Consider the following 24,751-nt stretch of genomic DNA (forward strand, 5'->3'; position numbering starts at 1 on the left):
TGGCTTACTCCATGACGGTGGAAAGCGGGGATCTCCATCTCCTCCAGCTCTTCCGGGTCTTCTCCCCCATCTGGCAAGTTAGGCATCCTGGACAGCGCATCGGCGTTTGCATTCTTGCGCCCAGCCCGGTACTTGATGGTGAACTCATAATTAGACAGTCGGGCCATTCATCTTTGTTCCAGGGCACCAAGTTTCGCAGTGTCCAGGTGCGTCAGTGGGTTTTTATCCATGAAGATGGTGAATTTGGAGGAGGCGAGATAATGCTTGAAGCGCTCTGTCACAGCCCAGACTACGGAGAGGAACTCCAACTTGAAGGAACTGTAATTTTCAGGATTCGTTTCTGTGGGCCGGAGCTTCCTGCTGGCATAGGCAATCACTCTTTCTCTGCCTTGCTGTATCTGGGACAGCACCGCTCCTAGCCCCACGTTACTTGCGTCTGTATGGAGTATGAAGGGTTGGCCATAGTCAGGGAAGGCCAGGATCTCGTCTCCTGTGAGAGCCATCTTCAGCCTACTGAAGGATTCATCTTCCGGCTTATCCCATTTGAATGGAGGCTTCGGGTTTTTGGCCTTCCTGGACTGGCCTACTAGGAGGTCCTGCATGGGTGCCGCCATCTTGGTGAAGCCTTGGATAAATCTTCGGTAGTAGCCCATCAACCCGAGGAACTGCAGCACTTCCTTGATAGTGGAGGGTCTTGGCCAGTCCTTGATTACTGTGACGTTGTCAGGGTCTGGTGCTACACCTTCAGCGCTTACCACATGACCTAGGTACTGTACCTTGGGCTTCAACAGGTGGCATTTTGACGGTTTCACCTTCAGGCCAAAACCAGCTAGGGCTTCAAACACCTCTGCCAGGTGCTTCAGGTGATCTTCATAGGACTTGGAGTATACTATGATGTCATCCAGGTACAGCAGGACTGTCTCGAAGTTCTTATGTCCTAGACAGCACTCCATCAACCGCTGGAAGGTTCCTGGGGCGTTGCAGAGCACGAATGGCATGCAGTTGAACTCGCTGAGGCCCATCGGCGTTGTGAATGCGGTCTTTTCTTTATCCGCCTCTGCTACAGGAACCTGCCAATACCCACTAGTGAGATCCAAAGTAGAGAAATAATTAGCAGATCTTAATGCAGCTAGTGACTCCTCAATCCTGGGTAATGGGTATGCATCTTTATGTGTAATGCGGTTAATTTGCCTGTAGTCTACACACATTCTCATTGTGCCATCTTTTTTCCTTACGAGGACTAATGGAGCTGCCCAGGGGTTACAACTATCTGTTATCACCCCAGGCTCCTTCATCTCTCGTAACATCCCTTTGGCATTTTGGTAGTGTGCTAGTGGGTGGATGGTCTCCCGTGGGGATATGGTGTTGAACTCCTTTCACCTGCCCGAAGTCGAGTGGGTGTTTGCTGAAGACCCTTTCATACTCCTGGACCACCCGGTATACTTTTTGGTGCTGAGGGGTAGAGTCAGTGCCCACGTGTAGCTTCTGACACCAGTCCTCCATCTGTCCCTTGGAGCCATTATCCTCCGCCGGTTTGGATGGAGGTAAGGGTTCCACTGTTTTTATAGAGTTGCTGCTGATGGTGAATAATTTGGCAAGGGTAGCATACCGGGGCAAATGAACTTCTTTCTCCCCAATATTTAGGATGCAGACTGGCACTCTAACATGGCGGACATCAACCACCCCCCTGGCTGTCAAGATGGTGGGCCTACTGTCAGAGTATACGAGCTCCACCAGGGCCTGGTAACCTCTACCCCTGAGACCGATTGCTGCCCGGCACCATATCAACATTTCACTTCTTGGGGGCATGGCAATGGGGAACGGGTCACTCATCCTGACACTGCCAATTTCACCACCAGACAGTTCTACCTGTTGTCTTCTCATCAGGGCTCTGATTTCTCTCTGCAGAACCCGCTGCTGACTGGAACTGGTGGTCTCCGCAACCTGCTGTAACAAGACAATAATTTCTGAAAGACAATTTTCAATGACATTAGCGCCTAATGTTATCATGGGATGACTTTCTCGGCGATCAATGTCAACAATTATCATTCCTTGCACCGGCAATTCCACTTTGCCAACCTTTATGGTCACTTCTTTATACCCCACTTGAGGTACAGGCTTACCATTGCTGGCATAAATGCTTAAATATTCATCTGGATGGCGGGTAATGTCTGAATCAGTCCAGTAGCGCTGGTAGAGAATGTAGGGGATAGTGGTCACCTGGGATCCAGTGTCCAGCAACGCGCTCATCGGGATGCCGTCAAGCACGACAGGTAGGACCAGTCGTCCCCCCACATACTTGTCTCGCCAGTTGTGTGGGCCTGGTGGTCTTATGCCTGGGGGTTGGCCCTCTGCCCCAGGTTTTGCTCGTTTAAATTACAGTACCTTGCATAATGTCCTGGCTTGTGACAGCGGCGGCAGATGGGTTGTCCGTCCTGGTCGTAGTGGTCACTGTTCCTCCCTCTGGTTGGTGGAATCCTCCTCTGTTGTCGCCACGGGACGTCCTCCGGACTGGAAGCCAGCTGGATCTAACCTTTGGGGGACACATGCAAGGACTGCACAGTTTTGGTTAGTGCAGCTACACTTTTAGTCAGCTCTTGGACCTGAAGGTGCAGGTCTGTAGACGGATCATTGTCCAGAGTCTGTGCATCAGCTTCCACAGGCTCTGGGGAAAAGGGTGCCACCTCCTAGTGGTAGGTGATAGCTGGGCGCCGGTGAGATGTAGCGCCACCTGGTGTTGATTCTCGCCGCACCCGGATGGCTCTGTCTTTAAATTGTGCAAAGTCCAGATCGGAGTTTTGCAGAGCCATTATGCGCAGCTGTGTCCGGTGAGCGCTGGATAGGAGCCCCTCAATAAACTGCTCAGTTAGCAATCTGTTTTCATCATGCACACTGTCGGGGTCTACCTGTTTGATGGCACTCAGCGCCTCCTGCAGGTTTAAAGCATAGTCCCGTACACTGTCCTGCGCCTGTTTGCACCCATAAAACTTCATTTTTATCTCAGCTGTAGTACGGGTATCAAAAAGTGTCCTTTAGGCGGGCCAGTATCTCTTTCACAGTCCCTTTGTCTCTGGCTGACCAGGACTTCACTTCTCTCTGGGCGGCACCAATCAACTGGCCTATGAGGATGCTCACTTTCTGCTCCTCGGACAGGGGATACACTTTAAATAAGCTGCTCAGTCTTTCTTTAAAGTCACTCAGAGTGTGCGACTCTCCTGAGTACTGGGGCAACCACGCCGCCCCCGGTATATATGGCATGAAGAATGGCATTACCGTGGCAGCGGCCGCGCCTGCGGCTGAAGTTACCTCCATCTTGGGCGTCTTCCTCCCCTCTAGTGAACCGTGGCCTACCTTCTTTCACTTTTCTTCCGTAGGCCGCAGTTCTGCAGGCGATGGTCTCCTTTGAAGACCTGGCGTCGCTTGCTTCTGACGTCAGCGCTCGCTGGGGCTCCTTCCAGGACCTGTCGGTGCGTGGGGCGGAGCTTGGGCTTCGCGCACTTCCAGCGGTTACGTCCCTCTTCTTCCCGAGCGGCGACCCGGAAATGGCGGCCTATGGCGGGAAACAGCGGTAATTGGCGGGAAAACTTCACCACGGTATGTGACACAGTTCGTGAAGGCGCATAGTACCCGGTGGTAACGGGCATGTAATCCTGCCGACTACGCCAAAGGTTGACGCGCCCCCTGGGCCATGGGGTATCTGGTGCCGGGCCGGTAGACGCTGGGGGTTGTAGTCACTGTGGCGGTGACCCAGTCCGTGACCCAGGGCGGTCAATCCAAGGGTAATTTGTATAGGTTTATAATGTCCGACTACGCCACCTGTGGAGTGCGGCTAATGAGGCCGCCGCTGCGGAACAGTCCTCTGAAGCTGATGGGTTGGCAGCAAGGGTGGTATAACTCCCCACAGGAAGAGTGTAGCTTCAGGGCAATGTGTGTGGATGATGGTGGTTGTGTAGGGTGTCGCGGTGCAGAAATAACCACAGAGTCCGTATAGTGCAGTCCCAGGGTCTTTACTGGTGGCAATTAGACAGGCCTGGACTGGAGTACTGGCTAGAGATAAGAGTCCGGTCAGTCTGGGAGCAAGCATAGAGTCCTCCTGGTCAGGTGGAGTTGTAGGCCTGCCGTGCTCACTATTCTCTTTGGCTATTCTGCTTTTAGCTGTGTTGTAGCCCAAGTCCCTGAGTGTAACGTGCTGTGCTCACCAGTATGGCTGGCAGCTCGGGCCTTGTGGATGCCTCGCTCCTCCTTGGCGGTACTGGTCCCTCGGTGCTGCTGAGCCTCCGGGCGTCTGATGGGGCTAGGAGACCTGCAATCTCCTGCCCTCCAGTATCTGTTGCTGGGCCTGAAGGGTCCCACAGCCTCGGACTCCGGTGTCCGGTTCCTGTGTAGCTCCAGCTAGGACTAGCTATCTCCAGCTCCAGTCTCTAGCTCCGCTCTCTTCAGTGTCCTAAACTCGACTCCTGCACTGACTAAACTATCCCCGCCTCCAGATCCAGTTGCCAAGGGGAGGAACTCCCCTTGCTGGCCTGGAGCCAGGAAAGTGTTGCATGTATAGTTGCATGTATAGTGTACCTGACCAGGAAACCCCTGCTTGCCTCCAGACATGGCATTACCTCTTTTAAGGGAGGCAATACCACTGTGGCAACCAGACCCTCTGGGGTGCCACATTCCCCCCTAGTTTATTTCAGTACTCTGGGACTGAACATATTTTTGCAAAATAACAATAACAATAGCAATAACAAGGTACATTAGAATATTTACAAACATTACAGTCCTTGATAGGTTACAGTATAATCTGCAACCAGGTGTCCATTCCACGGCGCAAGGCGTAATTTGAGGGACCCGTGCAAAACCCTCCACGGAGGCCCTGGGGTGGCTGCAGGGCATAGATGATCCAGGTGTTGGACCACGTCTTCAGTGGTCTTTCACAAGGGGGCACTTTTACAAGTGCAACTATTTACAATGGAGAGTTCTTTGGTTATTCACTGTCCATAACCTAAAAGTCTTTGTACCCTTTTCGGGTAACTGGATAAACAGGTTAAATGCACACATATAAAACATTTCAAAATTTTTCTATACTTTAAACTTTGGCATTTTAAATTCTCCAACGAGCAGGGGGCTGACCTCTTGTACTTCTGGTAGATCTACGTAATGCACTATCTGTCAGTGCTCTACCCTGGTCCCTTGTGTCTACCCCTGGTGTGGTGGGTTCAGTGTGAACTGCACTACTAGTATTATGAGGTGACACTGGTAGGTTGGGCAACTTCCTACGGATTCTTTGGCTTACTGTGGGTATGACAGGTTCACTATTAGCAGACGGTAGATTCTCCTGGTCTGCTGATGGGGAAACTTCTGCCTCCGGGGCCAACTGTTCTTCCAACTCTTCTGGGACTTCTGTAGCTTCCTGAGGGGCTGGTTGGAGAAAGGTGAGGACTTGCACAACAATTGCATTATTCACTTGTGTCCACGACAGGGGAAATTCTCTGAGTACTGTTCTGACCATTTCTTCCACTTCCTCTGTGGGTTGAGGGCTATCTTGGTCTTCTTTAGGGTGTTGCAGTTGCTCGGGACATTTCTTCAAGTGGTCTCTGGAAACTGTTGCTGATGTTTCTCCTCCATCCTTACTAATGAGGCACACCTTGGTGTTATCATGACTCGAGGGTAGGATGGTGTATGGCTCTACCTCCCACTGGTCATCCAACTTGTGGAGTCGCCTCTTCCTCTTAAGGACTTGCTCTCCAGGTGACAGGGGAACAGCAGGTGCATGTTGATTGTAAGTCTTCTCTTGTCTTTGTCTTGCTTTGGAAAGAATTCTTTCAACACTCTCTTGCACTTTGCGGTATTATTGTTGCCGCTCAGTGTCCCAATCTGCATCCGGTGAGGCTGTCTCCGGTGTTAGGACCCCCATGTCCAGGTCGATGAGAGCAAGACCTGGCAAGCTGCCCATCAGGTAAGCAGGTGTGCAGTTGGTAGAGTTTACTGGGATATGGTTATAGAGGTCCACCAGATCTGGTAGCTTTTCTGGCCACAGGCTGCGTTCCTCAAGGTGTAACGTCTTCAGCAGGTCTATCACCACCTGGTTCATCTTCTCACACAACCCGTTGGTTTGGGGGTGATACGGCGTTGTCCTGATTTTCTTGCAGCCGTACAGGTTGCAGAATTCCTGGAACACCTCCGCTTCGAAGGCTGGACCTTGGTCAGTAAGCACACGGTCAGGGTAACCGTGTGGGCGACAGAAGTGCTGTTGGAAAGCTTTGGCTGCTGTCTGAGCCGTCTGGTCCTTTACTGGCACTACTACCAGGAACTGGGAGTAGTGGTCTACGATGGTGAGAGCGTAGACATAGCCTGACCTGCTTGGGGCTAGCTTCACGTGGTCCAAGGCTCCCAGTTCAAGTGGCTGTTTGGTGATGATGGGCTGCAGGGGAGCCCTCTGGCTGTCACGGTCTTTTCGCCTCAGGTTGCATGGTCCGCATTCTCGACGCCACCTTTCGATTGCTTTCCTCATGACAGTCCAGTAGAACTGTTCACGTAGCAGGACTTCCAACTTCTTCCAGCCAAAGTGTCCCGCTCCATCGTGGTACGCTTCCAAGACCATTGACGCATCCCGCCTCGGGACTACCACTTGCCAGACCAATTCATGTGTCCAGGAGTTGATGGCTCTTCGACACAGCTTCTCTTCATAGATGAATAGCTTGCCCTTCTCCTTCCACAGCTGTTTGGTCTCCTGTGGAGCATCTGGATCAGGGCACGAGTCAGCTCGTGTCAGCAACTCCTTGACTAGGCGGACAGCCGGGTCACTATCTTGTGTCTCTGCCCATCCATGGTGGGGCAATGGATTGAACGTGGCCTCTCTGTTGGCGTAGCACCTGTTCTTCACACAATGGGAGCACTGGCTTACTCCATGACGGTGGAAAGCGGGGATCTCCATCTCCTCCAGCTCTTCCGGGTCTTCTCCCCCATCTGGCAAGTTAGGCATCCTGGACAGCGCATCGGCGTTTGCATTCTTGCGCCCAGCCCGGTACTTGATGGTGAACTCATAATTAGACAGTCGGGCCATTCATCTTTGTTCCAGGGCACCAAGTTTCGCAGTGTCCAGGTGCGTCAGTGGGTTTTTATCCATGAAGATGGTGAATTTGGAGGAGGCGAGATAATGCTTGAAGCGCTCTGTCACAGCCCAGACTACGGAGAGGAACTCCAACTTGAAGGAACTGTAATTTTCAGGATTCGTTTCTGTGGGCCGGAGCTTCCTGCTGGCATAGGCAATCACTCTTTCTCTGCCTTGCTGTATCTGGGACAGCACCGCTCCTAGCCCCACGTTACTTGCGTCTGTATGGAGTATGAAGGGTTGGCCATAGTCAGGGAAGGCCAGGATCTCGTCTCCTGTGAGAGCCATCTTCAGCCTACTGAAGGATTCATCTTCCGGCTTATCCCATTTGAATGGAGGCTTCGGGTTTTTGGCCTTCCTGGACTGGCCTACTAGGAGGTCCTGCATGGGTGCCGCCATCTTGGTGAAGCCTTGGATAAATCTTCGGTAGTAGCCCATCAACCCGAGGAACTGCAGCACTTCCTTGATAGTGGAGGGTCTTGGCCAGTCCTTGATTACTGTGACGTTGTCAGGGTCTGGTGCTACACCTTCAGCGCTTACCACATGACCTAGGTACTGTACCTTGGGCTTCAACAGGTGGCATTTTGACGGTTTCACCTTCAGGCCAAAACCAGCTAGGGCTTCAAACACCTCTGCCAGGTGCTTCAGGTGATCTTCATAGGACTTGGAGTATACTATGATGTCATCCAGGTACAGCAGGACTGTCTCGAAGTTCTTATGTCCTAGACAGCACTCCATCAACCGCTGGAAGGTTCCTGGGGCGTTGCAGAGCACGAATGGCATGCAGTTGAACTCGCTGAGGCCCATCGGCGTTGTGAATGCGGTCTTTTCTTTATCCGCCTCTGCTACAGGAACCTGCCAATACCCACTAGTGAGATCCAAAGTAGAGAAATAATTAGCAGATCTTAATGCAGCTAGTGACTCCTCAATCCTGGGTAATGGGTATGCATCTTTATGTGTAATGCGGTTAATTTGCCTGTAGTCTACACACATTCTCATTGTGCCATCTTTTTTCCTTACGAGGACTAATGGAGCTGCCCAGGGGTTACAACTATCTGTTATCACCCCAGGCTCCTTCATCTCTCGTAACATCCCTTTGGCATTTTGGTAGTGTGCTAGTGGGTGGATGGTCTCCCGTGGGGATATGGTGTTGAACTCCTTTCACCTGCCCGAAGTCGAGTGGGTGTTTGCTGAAGACCCTTTCATACTCCTGGACCACCCGGTATACTTTTTGGTGCTGAGGGGTAGAGTCAGTGCCCACGTGTAGCTTCTGACACCAGTCCTCCATCTGTCCCTTGGAGCCATTATCCTCCGCCGGTTTGGATGGAGGTAAGGGTTCCACTGTTTTTATAGAGTTGCTGCTGATGGTGAATAATTTGGCAAGGGTAGCATACCGGGGCAAATGAACTTCTTTCTCCCCAATATTTAGGATGCAGACTGGCACTCTAACATGGCGGACATCAACCACCCCCCTGGCTGTCAAGATGGTGGGCCTACTGTCAGAGTATACGAGCTCCACCAGGGCCTGGTAACCTCTACCCCTGAGACCGATTGCTGCCCGGCACCATATCAACATTTCACTTCTTGGGGGCATGGCAATGGGGAACGGGTCACTCATCCTGACACTGCCAATTTCACCACCAGACAGTTCTACCTGTTGTCTTCTCATCAGGGCTCTGATTTCTCTCTGCAGAACCCGCTGCTGACTGGAACTGGTGGTCTCCGCAACCTGCTGTAACAAGACAATAATTTCTGAAAGACAATTTTCAATGACATTAGCGCCTAATGTTATCATGGGATGACTTTCTCGGCGATCAATGTCAACAATTATCATTCCTTGCACCGGCAATTCCACTTTGCCAACCTTTATGGTCACTTCTTTATACCCCACTTGAGGTACAGGCTTACCATTGCTGGCATAAATGCTTAAATATTCATCTGGATGGCGGGTAATGTCTGAATCAGTCCAGTAGCGCTGGTAGAGAATGTAGGGGATAGTGGTCACCTGGGATCCAGTGTCCAGCAACGCGCTCATCGGGATGCCGTCAAGCACGACAGGTAGGACCAGTCGTCCCCCCACATACTTGTCTCGCCAGTTGTGTGGGCCTGGTGGTCTTATGCCTGGGGGTTGGCCCTCTGCCCCAGGTTTTGCTCGTTTAAATTACAGTACCTTGCATAATGTCCTGGCTTGTGACAGCGGCGGCAGATGGGTTGTCCGTCCTGGTCGTAGTGGTCACTGTTCCTCCCTCTGGTTGGTGGAATCCTCCTCTGTTGTCGCCACGGGACGTCCTCCGGACTGGAAGCCAGCTGGATCTAACCTTTGGGGGACACATGCAAGGACTGCACAGTTTTGGTTAGTGCAGCTACACTTTTAGTCAGCTCTTGGACCTGAAGGTGCAGGTCTGTAGACGGATCATTGTCCAGAGTCTGTGCATCAGCTTCCACAGGCTCTGGGGAAAAGGGTGCCACCTCCTAGTGGTAGGTGATAGCTGGGCGCCGGTGAGATGTAGCGCCACCTGGTGTTGATTCTCGCCGCACCCGGATGGCTCTGTCTTTAAATTGTGCAAAGTCCAGATCGGAGTTTTGCAGAGCCATTATGCGCAGCTGTGTCCGGTGAGCGCTGGATAGGAGCCCCTCAATAAACTGCTCAGTTAGCAATCTGTTTTCATCATGCACACTGTCGGGGTCTACCTGTTTGATGGCACTCAGCGCCTCCTGCAGGTTTAAAGCATAGTCCCGTACACTGTCCTGCGCCTGTTTGCACCCATAAAACTTCATTTTTATCTCAGCTGTAGTACGGGTATCAAAAAGTGTCCTTTAGGCGGGCCAGTATCTCTTTCACAGTCCCTTTGTCTCTGGCTGACCAGGACTTCACTTCTCTCTGGGCGGCACCAATCAACTGGCCTATGAGGATGCTCACTTTCTGCTCCTCGGACAGGGGATACACTTTAAATAAGCTGCTCAGTCTTTCTTTAAAGTCACTCAGAGTGTGCGACTCTCCTGAGTACTGGGGCAACCACGCCGCCCCCGGTATATATGGCATGAAGAATGGCATTACCGTGGCAGCGGCCGCGCCTGCGGCTGAAGTTACCTCCATCTTGGGCGTCTTCCTCCCCTCTAGTGAACCGTGGCCTACCTTCTTTCACTTTTCTTCCGTAGGCCGCAGTTCTGCAGGCGATGGTCTCCTTTGAAGACCTGGCGTCGCTTGCTTCTGACGTCAGCGCTCGCTGGGGCTCCTTCCAGGACCTGTCGGTGCGTGGGGCGGAGCTTGGGCTTCGCGCACTTCCAGCGGTTACGTCCCTCTTCTTCCCGAGCGGCGACCCGGAAATGGCGGCCTATGGCGGGAAACAGCGGTAATTGGCGGGAAAACTTCACCACGGTATGTGACACAGTTCGTGAAGGCGCATAGTACCCGGTGGTAACGGGCATGTAATCCTGCCGACTACGCCAAAGGTTGACGCGCCCCCTGGGCCATGGGGTATCTGGTGCCGGGCCGGTAGACGCTGGGGGTTGTAGTCACTGTGGCGGTGACCCAGTCCGTGACCCAGGGCGGTCAATCCAAGGGTAATTTGTATAGGTTTATAATGTCCGACTACGCCACCTGTGGAGTGCGGCTAATGAGGCCGCCGCTGCGGAACAGTCCTCTGAAGCTGATGGGTTGGCAGCAAGGGTGGTATAACTCCCCACAGGAAGAGTGTAGCTTCAGGGCAATGTGTGTGGATGATGGTGGTTGTGTAGGGTGTCGCGGTGCAGAAATAACCACAGAGTCCGTATAGTGCAGTCCCAGGGTCTTTACTGGTGGCAATTAGACAGGCCTGGACTGGAGTACTGGCTAGAGATAAGAGTCCGGTCAGTCTGGGAGCAAGCATAGAGTCCTCCTGGTCAGGTGGAGTTGTAGGCCTGCCGTGCTCACTATTCTCTTTGGCTATTCTGCTTTTAGCTGTGTTGTAGCCCAAGTCCCTGAGTGTAACGTGCTGTGCTCACCAGTATGGCTGGCAGCTCGGGCCTTGTGGATGCCTCGCTCCTCCTTGGCGGTACTGGTCCCTCGGTGCTGCTGAGCCTCCGGGCGTCTGATGGGGCTAGGAGACCTGCAATCTCCTGCCCTCCGGTATCTGTTGCTGGGCCTGAAGGGTCCCACAGCCTCGGACTCCGGTTCCTGTGTAGCTCCAGTTAGGACTAGCTATCTCCAGCTCCAGTCTCTAGCTCCGCTCTCTTTAGTGTCCTAAACTCGACTCCTGCACTGACTAAACTAACCCCGCCTCCAGATCCAGTTGCCAAGGGGAGGAACTCCCCTTGCTGGCCTGGAGCCAGGAAAGTGTTGCATGTATAGTGTACCTGACCAGGAAACCCCTGCTTGTCTCCAGACATGGCATTACCTCTTTTAAGGGAGGCAATACCACTGTGGCAACCAGACCCTCTGGGGTGCCACATATTCACCCCAGGACATGTTACTTTTATTTTAAATGTTTTCTACTATTAATGAAGTCCTGCAATGTATGCAAAAATATGAATAAACAAAGGGCAAACAGTAAACATTTATCAAATCTCCCATATTTTTATATATTAATAGTTTTATAGTTATATTTTCTTGATTATTTCACTATTTATGTAGCATATTGACTCTCTTTTTAAAAATATAAAAATAAACCTAATTCCTTGCATCTTTTATTATAGCAGTGGCGTTTGTCAATAAAAGGGGTGTCCATTAAATAAAGTAGATTTTAAATAATCGATTTTGGATTAATAATAATTTCCACAATTTGAGGTGTTAAAAAAAATGTCCCTGTGCGGAGATAATCTTATAAATGTGCCCCTGCAATGTACTGAGTAGTGACTGTGTCGGACTGCTCCGGACAGAACTGCTCCAGTTCATGGTTGGCACATACTACAGCTCCCAGCCAGGGAGGGGGTCATAAGTCGCTTATGATTATTGAGTATACAAATACAACACTGCAGGGGCTCATAGCTGCTGCTTTTTTTTTTTGTAAAATTTCTCTGCCTATATTATGACAGGAGCAAGTTTTTCTGCCATGTCACCAGTCCTGTGAGCTCATCAAAAACCAAGTCAGTGACTTAAAAGCTCAGCGGCCACTGGAGCTCCCATGACACTGACTTGATTAATGTTGAGCTGTTTCATTCAGATTAGAAGACCTACATTAAGTCTGGACATCGAGGTCCATACACAGACAGTCAGGTGTGTGAAACTGGTCATATACTGTATGTTTCTTTCATCTCTATCCAACTAATAGTCAGGTCATATGGGTATGAAAATGAGTCAAACCTCTAACAAATATACTCCCTGTAATATTACCTTATTTGCATAGAGGACTATTAGATATTACAAACATAGCATAGACTTCATATAAACTTAGAACAAAATGCAAATATCAAAATTTATTTGCGATTGGCCAATACCAGCTGGATAATAGCAGAATTGCTGTGAGTACACTTGACTTAGTCCGAGTTGGAGCGATTTGATTTGCAGGACACTGTACCACGTCAGTAATCATTTGAGTTTGCTTCGACCTGAGAGCCACCTTTTCCCAAATGGCATCCCTGACTGCACTTTTGATTACCAAACATGGCAAAGTTGAAGCATGACACACGTGACATATCGCCAGGCAGGCTAATAAAAAAAAAGAGCAGCAGATGCTGTCAGGTAAGACGTGGCAGTGCTCAGGGCCCCCATCCAGCGATCGGCTGCTTCCTGCGAATCAATTTGTACCAACTCTAGGACTCGGTCATTTGATTCTCCTGTGATACGCAGTATGAATACTTGACATAAGAGCAATTTTTAACCACTTCGCGCCAGAGCTCGTTTTTGCCTTAGTGACCAGGCCAATTTTTTCAATTCTGACCACTGTCAATTGATGAAGTAATTACTCTGGAACGCTTCAACGGATTCCCCTGATTCTGAGAATGTTTTCTCGTGACATATTGTACTTCATGATCGTGGTAAAATTTCTTCGATATCATTTGCGTTTATTTGTGAAAAAATCGGAAATTTGGCAAAAATTTAGAAAATGTTGCAATTTTCAAACTTTGAATTTTCATGCCCTTAAATCAGAGACATACAGTACAGACCAAAAGTTTGGACACACCTTCTCATTTAAAGATTTTTCTGTATTTTCATGACTATGAAAATTGTACATTCACATTGAAGGCATCAAAACTATGAATTAACACATGTGGAATTATATACTTAACAAAAAAGTGTGAAATAACGGAAAATATGTCTTATATTCTAGGTTCTTCAAAGTGGCCACCTTTTGCTTTGATGACTGCTTTGCACACTCTTGGCATTCTCTTGATGAGCTTCAAGACGTAGTCACCGGAAATGTTTTTCACTTCACAGGTGTGCCCTGTCAGGTTTAATAAGTGAGATCTCTTGCCTTATAAATGTGGTTGAGACCATCAGCTGTGTTGTGCAGAACTCTGGTGGATACACAGCTGATAGTCCTACTGAATAGGCTGTTAAAATTTGTATTATGACAAGAAAAAAGCATTTAAGTAAAGAAAAACGAGTGCCCATCATTACTTTAAAAAATTAAGGTCAGTCAGTCCGAAAAATTGGGAAAACTTTGAAAGTGTCCCCAAGTGCAGTTGCAAAAACCATCAATCGCTACAAAGAAACTGGCTCACATGAGGACCGCCCCAGGAAAGGAAGACCAAGAGTCACCTTTGCTTCTGAGGATAAGATTATCCGAGTCACCAGCCTCAGAAATCGCAGGTTAACAGCAGCTCAGATTAGAGACCAGGTCAATGCCACACAGAGTTCTAGCAGCAGACACATCTCTTCAACAACTGTTAAGAGGAGACTTTGTGCAGCAGGCCTTCATGGTAAAATAGCTGCTAGGAAACCACTGCTAAGGACAGGCAACAAGCAGAAGAGACTTGTTTGGGCTAAAGAACACAAGAAATGGACATTAGACCAGTGGAAATCTGTGCTTTGGTCCGATGAGTCCAAATTTGAGATCTTTGGTTCCAACCACCGTGTCTTTGTGCGACGCAGAAAAGGTGAGCGGATGGACTCTACATGCCTGGTTCCCACTGTGAAGCATGGAGGAGAAGGTGTGATGGTGTGGGGGTGCTTTGCTGGTGACACTGTTGGGGATTTATTCAAAATTGAAGGCATACTGAATCAGCATGGCTACCACAGCATCTTGCAGCGGCATGCTATTCCATCCGGTTTGCGTTTAGTGGGACCATCATTTATATTTCAACAGGACAATGACCCCAAACATACCTCCAGGCTGTGTAAGGGCTATTTGACCAAGAGAGAGAGTGATGGGGTGCTACGCCAGATGACCTGGCCTCCAGTCACCAGACCTGAACCCAATCGAGATGGTTTGGGGTGAGCTGGACCGCAGAGTGAAGACAAAAGGGCCAACAAGTGCTAAGCATCTCTGGGAACTCCTTCAAGATTGTTGGAAGACCATTTCCGGTGATTACCTCTTGAAGCTCATCAAGAGAATGCCAAGAGTGTGCAAAGCAGTCATCAAAGCAAAAGGTGGCTACTTTGAAGAACCTAGAATATAAGACATATTTTCAGTTGTTTCACACTTTTTTGTTAAGTATATAATTCCACATGTGTTAATTCATAGTTTTGATGCCTTCAGTGTGAATGTACAATTTCCATAGTCAAGAAAATACAGAAAAATCTTTAAATGAGAAGGTGTGTCCAAACTTTTGGTCTGTACTGTATGTCACACAAAATAGTTAATAAATAACATTTCCCACATGTCTACTTCACATCAGCACAATTCTGGAACCAACATTTTTTTTTGTTAGGAAGCTATAAGGGTTAAAAGTTGACCAGCGATTTTTCATTTTTCCAACAAAATTTACAAAAACATTTTTTTAGGGACCACATCTTATTTGAAGTGACTTTGAGGGGCCTTTATGACAGAAAATACCCAAAAGTGACACCATTCTAAAAACTGCACCCCTCAAGGTGCTCAAAACCACATTCAAGAAGTTTATTAACCCTTCAGGTGTTTCACGGGAATTTTTGGAATGTGGAAGAAAACAATGAACATTTAACTTTTTTTCACAAAAATGTTACTTTAGACCCAATTTTTTTATTTTCACAAGGGTAACAGGAAAAAATGGAATACACAATTTGTAGTGCAATTTCTCATGAGCGCGCTGATACCCCATATGTGAGGGAAAACCACTGTTTGGGCGCACGGCAGGGTTCGGAAGGGAAGGAGCGCCATTTGACTTTTTGAATGTAAAATTTGTTTGAATAATTAGCAGACGCCATGTCGCATTTGGGGAGCCCCTAATGTGCCTAAACAGTGGAAACCCCCCACAAGTGACACCATTTTGGAAACTAGACCCCTTAGAGAACTTATCTAGATGTGTGGTGAGCACCTTGCACCCCCAGGTGCTTCACAGAAATTTATAATATTGAGCCGTAAAAATAAAATTTTCACATTTTTCCGACAAAAAATGTTTTTCATCCCCTAATTTTGCATTATCATAAGGATAACAGGAGAAATTGCACCATGAAATTTGTTGTGCAATTTCTCCTGAGTACGCAGATACCCCATATGTGGGGGAAAACCACTGCTTTGGTGTACGGCAGGGTTCGGAAGAGAAAGGAGCGCTATGTTGGCTGGGATAGGTTGCAGACACCATGTCACATTTGAAGAGTCGCTGACATGCCGAAACAGCAGAAACCCTTACAAGTGACCCCATTTTGTAAACTACACCTCTCAAGGAATTCATCTAGGGAAGTAGTGAGTATTTTTTAATTTTTAAATTTATACCATTGGGCAGTGAAGAAAACATAATTATATTTTTACAACAAAAAAATGTTTTACCTTCAGATTTTACATTTTCACACAGGGCAATGGGTAAAAATGGTGCCGAAATGTGTCACACAATTTCTTCTAAAAGTGGCAATACCCCATATGTGGCTGTATCGTACCGCTTAGCCATACGGCGAGATCTGGGAGGGACAGAGCGCTATTTGACAATTGGAGAACAAATTATTGTAGAATAGGCATTTGGATTTGGGAGCACAAAATTTTCTGAATTTCTTTTGGGGTGCAAGGGCCATTTCGCTTTTCCAGAGCCTTTCTGCTACCAGTAACTTGGAATATTTTTAACAGATGACGGACCTGAGTGGGGACTAGCTTTTTTTGAGGACTGAGTTGAAGCTTTTATTGGGAACGTTTTACGTAACATTTATCCGGCGCTCTAGGCTGAGCACTTACATCGGGGTTTCCATCTAAACTTCCAAGTGATGTAATTCAGCTGAAACCCCTGTGGGATCCATTCACTGTAATGAGGCAGCAGAGTTACTCTGGACTCCGTCTGGCCTCTGTTTAGCGGTGTCCTTTTTTTCAGAAGTGCACAAAACTGTGGCCAACCGCACTTTTATGCACGCCTAAAAAAACTGATACCGTGGGATCACAGGCCAGACGGCATCCACAGTGGCCTATATCTGCCTCATTACAGGGAATCTTCCGTCATGGGTTCCGTCTGAATCACGTATTTCAGAGATTTACACGGAAACTCTGGTGTAAGCGCTTAGCGCAGAGCGCAGGATAAATGTGAGCAGAGCCTTACTGCGATCTTTGGGAGACAAAATCAGTAGCAGGTGAAGAATTGGTTTTATTTATTTTTTACGCCGTTCCTCGTGCGGTATAAGTGATGAGATTACTTTATTCTTTGGGTCGGTGCTATTACACAGATACCAGATTTATATCGGGTTTTTATGATTGACAGCTGTCACACACTAAGACGTTTTTTTTTTGCAAAATCTAGTTTTTGCATCGCCATATTTTGAGAGCTATAATTTTTCGGCCGACAGAGTCATGTGACGGCTTGTTTTTTGCGGGACGAGTTGACATTTTTATTGGTACCATTTTTGGGTACGTGACATTTTTTGATCGCTTTCTATTCCGTTTTTTGGAAGGTAAAATTAACAAAAAACAATAATTCAGGAATTGTTTTTTGAGGGTTTTTTTTATGCCGTTCTGCATGTGGTAAAAGTGATAAGGCAGCATTATACTTCGGGTCAGTACGTTTACAGCGATACTACACTTACTGTATATTTTTTTTTATGTATTGGCGCTTTTACACAAAACAATTTTATAGAAAAAATATTTTTTTTGCATCGCTTTATTCTGAGAGCTATAACTTATTTTTCGGCTGATGGAGCTGTATGGCGGCTTTTGTTTTGCGGAACAAGATGAAGTTTTCAGCGGTACCATTTTTATTTGCTTTTTGATCGCATTTTTTTCCACTTTTTGTTTGGCGATATGATGAAAAAGCATAGTTTTTTGCTCCGTTTTTTATTTATTTTTATTACGGTGTGCACAGAAGGAGTTAATTAGTGTGACAGTTTTATAGATCGGGTTGTTTCGGATGCGGCGATACCAAATATGTGTACTTTTTTTGTTTTTGCATAAATATACGGATTTATTGGTTTAATATTTCCTTTATTTATTTTTATTTATTTTGTGATTTTTTTTTCAACAGTTTGAAAACTTTTTTTGACTTTTTTTTTTTTAACCTTTTTACTTAGTCCCTGTATGGGACATTAATTTTTATTTTTCTAATCAATGATCTCATGCAATGTAATAGACATGCATTGCATTGGATGAGATCTTTGCTGACAGTTTTACACTGTCTGTCTCCAGCTAGGCTTCAGCTGCAGGCTGAGCCTAGCAGGACACCATATATGGCAGATCTGGAGGCGGTCATGTGACCTCCAGCTACCATAACAACGGCAGGTCCTGGAAGGCATCAGGGGGCCGTCGGAGAGGTAAGTTGACGACCCCCTCTCCTCTCACTATCTTCTATATGCCGCGATCACTAAGGATCGCGGCATATAGAAGATAGCAAAGGGATCCAATCAGGTCCCGATGATGTCCCCTGTCAGAGCTATCGCTCTGCACCGAAACCGCAGCGCTTGCAGGACCCTGGGGGTCCTGAGCGCTGCGGGACCACCCACCGTTTTTAAACGTCGGCACTGCACAGAGCCCAGGCAGAGCCGACGTTTATGTACAGTGGGCGGTCCTGAACCGGTTAAATTAATCCTACTGAAAAATGTTTATGTTTTGCTTGATGAAACAAAATCCCGCTTTTCAGTTCTTCTTCATAGAACTAACTTTTTTTGTATGTTTCAGAAACAGTAGGAGGGAGAAGCGCACAATAGGGTAAGACCCTAATACTGCAGATAGCATGAAAAATAGTTTTCCTCACCTTGAATGTTTGTGTAAAGACGCAACCACTATAAAGTTTTAAAAAAGCCAGCAGTTGCTGCCCTGTGACTGGAGGAAAAACTTGCCAGATGGAAATTACCAAAACAGAATAAAATCACATTTAAATATTGGCTTGGCTGTTGGAAAGATGTCTCTTGCTGTGGTATTCTTTGAAGGGCCTTTATTATCCACTACGCGTAGTGGATAATATGCCATGTTGCATTTGGGGAGCTCCTGATGTGCCTAAACAGTGGGAACCCCCCAAAATACCGAACTGGCATCTTAATCAAGTGTAAAAAACATGAGCAACCTGTAGTTTTTTTTTACATTTGATAAAGATAACAATACAGCATTGAAAAGCGTAGTGGATAATAAAGAACCTTCTAAAAATACTGCAGCAAGAGACTTCTTACCAGCAGCTAAGCCAATTTTTAAATGTGATTTTAACCATTTTTGGTCCATCTTTGTATGCGGAATGTATTTAAAGGAAATTTATTTTAATGGAATCTGTCACCCACTGGGACATTTTTACCTATTAATATAGGCATACAGGTAATAGAATGGTTAACCCCTTTACAACCCAAGGTGGTTTGCACGTTAATTACCAGGCCAATTTTTACAATTCTGACCACTGTCACTTTTTGAGGTTATTACTCTGGAACGCTTCAACGGATTCCACTGATTCTGAGATTGTTTTTTTGTGACATTTTGTACTTCATAATCGTGGTAAAATTTCTTCGATATCACTTGCGTTTATTTGTGAAAAAAAAATGGAAATTTTGCGAAAATTTAGCAATTTTCAAAATTTTAATTTTTATGCCCTTAAATTAGAGAGATATGTCACACAAAATAGTTAATAAATAACATTTCCAAAATGTCAACTTTACTGGAACCAAAATTTTTTTTTTATTGGGGAGCTATAAGGGTTAAAAGTTGATCAGCGATTTCTCATTTTTCTAACAAAATTTACAAAACCATTTTTTTTAGGGACCACATCACATTTGAAGGGTCTTTTTGACAGAAAATACCCAAAAGTGACACCATTCTAAAAACTGCACCCCTCAAGCTGCTTAAGAACTTTATTAACCCTTCAGGTGCTTCACAGGAATTTTTGGAACGAGGAAGAAAAAAATGAACATTTAAATTTTTTCACAAAAATGTTACTTTACACCCAACTTTTTTTTATTTTCGCAGGGGTAACAGGAAAAAATAGACCCCAAAATTTGTTGTGCAATTTCCCCAGGGCACGCAGATACCCCATATGTGGGGAAAAAACACTGTTTGGGCGCACGGCAGGGTTCAGAAGGAAAGGAGCGCCATTTGACTTTTTGAATGTAAAATTAGTTTGAATAATTAGCGGACGCCATGTTGCATTTGGGGAGCCCCTGATGTGCCTAAACAGTGGAAACCCCCACAAGTGACACCATTTTGGAAACTAGACCCCTCAGAGAACTTATCTAGATGTGTGGTGACCACCCTGAACCCCCAAGTCCTTTACAGAAGATTATAACATGGAGCCGTGAAAATAAAAAATTCAAACTTTTTCACAAAAATTATGTTTTAGCCCCAATTTTTTTTATTTTCACAAGGGTAAGAGGAGGAAATGGACCCCAAAAGCTTTTGTGCAATTTCTCCTGAGTACGCCAATACCCCATATGTGGGGAAAATACAGTGTTTGGGCGCATGGCAGAGTTCAGAAGGGAAGGAGCACTGTATGACTTTTTGAATGCAAAATTGGCTGGAATCGAGAGCGGATGCCATATCGTGTTTGGAGAGCCCCTGATGTGCCTAAATAGTGGAAACCCCCCACAAGTAACCTCACTTTGGAAACTGCACCCCTCAAGGATTTTATCAAGGGGTATAGTGAACATTTTGAACCCAGAGGTACGACACAGAATATGATAACATTAGGTCATCATATTGATTAAGTTGTCATTAGTCTTGAGCACAAGTGCTCGCTACTTGAGTTTGCATCGGGTACTCAGGTATGCACCATGTATCACAGGTGCTCGAGTGACATGCTCGAGTCCCCACCCGCATGTTTCACGGTTATTAGACACCCAAAAAAGACATGCGGCGATCGCTCGTGCATGGCAGGAAATCGCCGCAAGGTTTTTGTGGCTGCGAAGCATATGGGGCGGAGACTCGAGCACCCGCGATACTGAATGCATACCCGAGCACCCGATGCAAACTCAAGTAGCGAGCACTTGCGCTCAACACTAGTTGCCATATAGTCATCATTTTTATTTATTTTTTTTTACTTTTGAAAAAAATCCCAACCCTAACTCTAGCCCAACCCTAACCCAAGAGTTTATTTTTTACGCCGTTCCTTGTGCGGTATAAGTGATTAGACGACTTTATTCTTCGAGTCGGTGCGACTACAGAGATGCCAGAATCATATTGGGTTTTTATGATTGACAGCTGTCACACACTAAAAGACGCATTTTTTTGGAAAATCTAGTTTTTGCATCGCCATATTTTGAGAGCTATAATTTTTCCATATTTTGACCGACAGAGTCAAGTGACTGCTTGTTTTTTGCCGGATGAGTTGACGTTTTTATTGGTACCATTTTCAGGCACGTGACATTTTTTGATCGCTTTCTATTCCGATTTTTGGGAGGCAGAATAAAGAAAAACCAACAATTCAGGAATTGTTTTTTTTTTATTTTTTCTATTCTGTTCCACGTGTGGTAAAATTGATAAGGCAGCTTTATTCTTCGGGTCAGTACGTTTAGAGCGGTACCACATTTATTTCGTTTTTCTATGTTTTGGCGCTTTTACATAATAAAAGCAATTTTATAGAAAAAATTATTTTTTTGCATCGCTTTATTCTGAGAGCTATAACTTTTTATTTTTCGGCTGATGGAGCTGTATGGAGGCTTGTTTTTTGCGGGACAAGATGACGTTTTCAGCGGTACCATTTTCATTTATATTCATCTTTTTGATCGCGTGTTATTCCATTTTTTGTTTGGGGGTATGATGATACAGCATTGTTTTTTGCTTCGTTTTTTATTTTTTACAGTGTTCACTGACGGGGTTAACTAGTGGGACAATTTTATAGGTCAGGTCGTTCCGGACGTGGCGATATCAAATATGTGTACTTTTATTGTTTTTTGTTTCATAATATTTATTGATGGGTACATTATATTTTTATTTTTGCTGGATTATTTTTTTTTTTATATTTTTACAATTTTTTTCTTCACTTTCTGACAGTTTTTTTACTTTTATACTTTGTCCCACTATGGGACTTTCACTTTTTTTATTCTGATCGCCTGTATAGCACAGGAATGCAGCACCATCCCTGTGCTATACAGGCTGTCAGCGCTGCACAGGGAGAAGATAGTTTGGTCATGCACTGCGCATGACCAAACTATCTTACTGCTGTCTGGTGACCCGGATGTTGTCATGACAACATCGGGTCGTCATGGAAACATCCGGGAAACCGCGGCAGACAGCGCAGGAGGCCGGAAGAGGAGGTGAGTATTAGGATCACCTCCCCTTGCCACCGCAATGCTGCGATCGACTTCGATTGCAGCATTACGGGGGTTAATGTGCCGGGAGCGGTGTGGGACCGCTCCCTGCACATAGTACCGGGTGTCAGCTGTGACAATCAGTTGACACCCGGCGGCTATCGCGCCCGCACAGCCTGTGTGCGGGCGCGATCGCAATGACGTATTAATACGTATCAGGCTCTTAAAGTCCAGGGCGCAGATACGTATTAATACGTCTTGGGCTTTAAAGGGGTTAAACTAGTTTTACCTGTATACCCATATCTGCAGTCTTGATGTCTTTATTCTGTTATGCTAATGATTTCATCCAGAAGAAAGATGAGGCCAATGCCCATAGAAGAGAGGAATAGGCAAGTATAATCAAGCGATTGCCAGGCACAGGTGAGGGATTTCGGGGCCAGAAATGCATGTCACAGGCCAGTGTGACGCTGATGGGAGGGGGGTGCTATTCTAATGAAGACAGGGGGCAGAGATTTCTTCCAGGCACCTCACACCCTGGAGCCTGGAAAAAATCATTAGCATAACAGAATAAAAGACGATTTCTGCACATCAAGACTGCAGATATGGGCATACAGGTAAAACAAATCACTATTCTATTACCTGTATGCCCATAATAATAGGTAAAATAATTCCAGGAGGTGACAGATTCCCTTTAAATATAAAGAATGCAAAGAAACCACATTAGCTTACCTTTGTAACTTTAAGACCCCAGTCCCTTGTTTTGATAACAAACCATCTTGGGGTGTCTGAAAAATAAAGGAATCATGAATGAAATAAAAAATCTACATCAATCATAAAAAGATAAGTGCTTTGCTGACTAGAGGACTACAAGTGCAGACCAATCTAGCGAGGCTACTGAGCATGCGGAGGCTGCATAAGTACGAAGGAGGCAGATAAGTACATAGTTAAACGCAATATCATAGTTTGTGTCAGCTGGTGGAACTGTTGAGAAATTATCTGTTGGTCTTGTTGGTGGGTTACTGTTAAGTAAAAATGAAAAGAAAAATAAAAGGGAGGTTGTTTGTGTGTGTGCAGGACTATTTGTTTCAGAATTTTCTAATAGGAACACCTGTGCTTTGCTGACTGGAGGACTACAAGTGCAGACCTACCTAGCAAGGCTGCTGAACATTCCAGAGGCTGCATAAGTACAGAGGAGGCAGATAAGTACATACTTAAATGCAATAGCATAATTTAACGCAATAGCATAGTTCTGTGTTTTCCTTACTAGCCTTCTATTAGTTTCTTTGCTTTAACCTGTATTGTTTATCCTCATTTAAAATGTGCTCCATGGACAGTGCTACCAGGTCTTGTGAGATGTATGCATGCCTTGAACAGCCGTTTGATGGTGAATATGTCTGCGGGCGATGTCAGCGAGTTGCATGTTTGGAAGCCCAGATACTGGATCTAAATGTGCAGCCAGCAACACTCAGGAGCATTGCAAACCTGGAGAGGAGTGTAGAGCTCACTGAGATTGCGCTGGCTGGGGCCAGTGATATAGAGGAGGGTGGAGATGGGGAAGATCAGGACACAGAAGTAGGTAACTGGGTAACAGTTAGAAGAAGAGGTAGGGGGGAAAGTGCCAGGGAGCCCAGTCCTGATCTGGCACAAGCCAGTAAATATGCCTGTTTGGCTGATATTAGGATTGCAAGCCCAGGAATGTGATCACTGCAGAAGGACGTTGCTCCTACCAACCAGGAAGACTACTTTTGTAGCAAGAAAGGAAATAGGAGTGCAGCAATGGCCAGACAGATGTTGGTAGTAGGGGACTCTATAATTAGGCGAACATACAGGGTCATCTGCCACCGAGACCACGAATGCTTAACAGTGTGCTGTCTGCCAGGTGCTCGGGTTCGACATATTGCGGATCGGATAGACAGATTGCTGGGTGGGGCTGGGGAAAACCCAGCTGGTCATAGTACACATCAGTACCAATGACAAAGTTGGAGGGAGGTGGAAGGTCCTTATAAATGATTACAGGGAACTAGGAGAGAAGCTGAAGGCCAGGATCTCCAAGGTGGTTATGACAATACAGCTTATAATCTTAATCAGCCATATGATTAGATTTGTTAAGCCAAGAGAAATACACTATTGTGTTTCTGTTGACTTATGAATGTATGTGTATTTCTGTGGGTGGTCAAGAAGGACCTACTATTATGTGTATAAAATAGAATGTTGACTTCTCTTCGTTTGGAAACAATGATGTTTGTTAATATGCTAATGACATATTGTACTATGCCAGCTAGATATTGATTTAAAAAGTAGAATGGATACAAATTATGTAAGTTGATTAAATGCTCAAACAATGAGTCATGAGCCCCTTCCACCTTCAGACCTGACCCTTGACCTGTGAATGATGACCTTACACAGATGTAGATATAAACAGTGATGTCTGTAGTGCTGCAAGCAGAATCATTAAGACTTTACAAGGAGAATGAGACACATCCTTCAGGACAGTAGATGGACAGCATGGCGGCTCCATCCAAAGAGAGACCGATTTGGATTCTACATAATTCCGGCATAAGGGTATACGGCCCTGACTGGAAAGATACGGATTTGCTCCATTGACCATCAGAGGGCCCATGGAAACATTTGGGGAAACCAGGTTAGGACGATGAAGACACCTGGCCACATGGATATGTTGTTTCGGGTTGCCAGGTGGGACCCTCCGGTCGCCAAGAACCCATGGAGACATTAGGAGAAGCCACATTGGGACCAGCTGGTCATCTGGCCCTATGGAAACTCTCAGAGAGGCCAGGGTGGGACCATCGGGTCTCCTGGCCTTGTACCTCGATGGACTGCTAGCTTCCTAAGCTTGCCGCTACCCTCTCTCTGTGGGGGCCCGCCAGACGCGGGGGGCCACTGGTTGAGGTAGTTGGCCCTGGAAGTCCCAAAGTCACAGCTGTTCTATCCCAGGCGGGCCA

At 46.4% G+C, this 24,751-nt stretch overlaps 1 protein-coding gene across 2 annotated transcripts in view; it reads right to left on the reverse strand.

Annotated features, from left to right (window-relative positions):
* PGAP1 (post-GPI attachment to proteins inositol deacylase 1) overlaps window positions 1-24,751 on the reverse strand; it is a 1,100,814-nt gene that overhangs the window by 780,232 nt on the left and 295,831 nt on the right. For both annotated transcript variants that reach the window (XM_073647815.1, XM_073647814.1), the window contains exon 9: window positions 22,521-22,576. In XM_073647815.1, the coding sequence (XP_073503916.1) occupies window positions 22,521-22,576 (56 nt within the window). The remainder of the gene's footprint in view (window positions 1-22,520; window positions 22,577-24,751) is intronic.

Source organism: Phyllobates terribilis, unplaced genomic scaffold (genome assembly GCF_046119375.1).
Source record: "Phyllobates terribilis strain yellow unplaced genomic scaffold, ASM4611937v1 Scaffold_9__5_contigs__length_417890890, whole genome shotgun sequence".
Taxonomy (NCBI): domain Eukaryota; kingdom Metazoa; phylum Chordata; class Amphibia; order Anura; family Dendrobatidae; genus Phyllobates; species Phyllobates terribilis.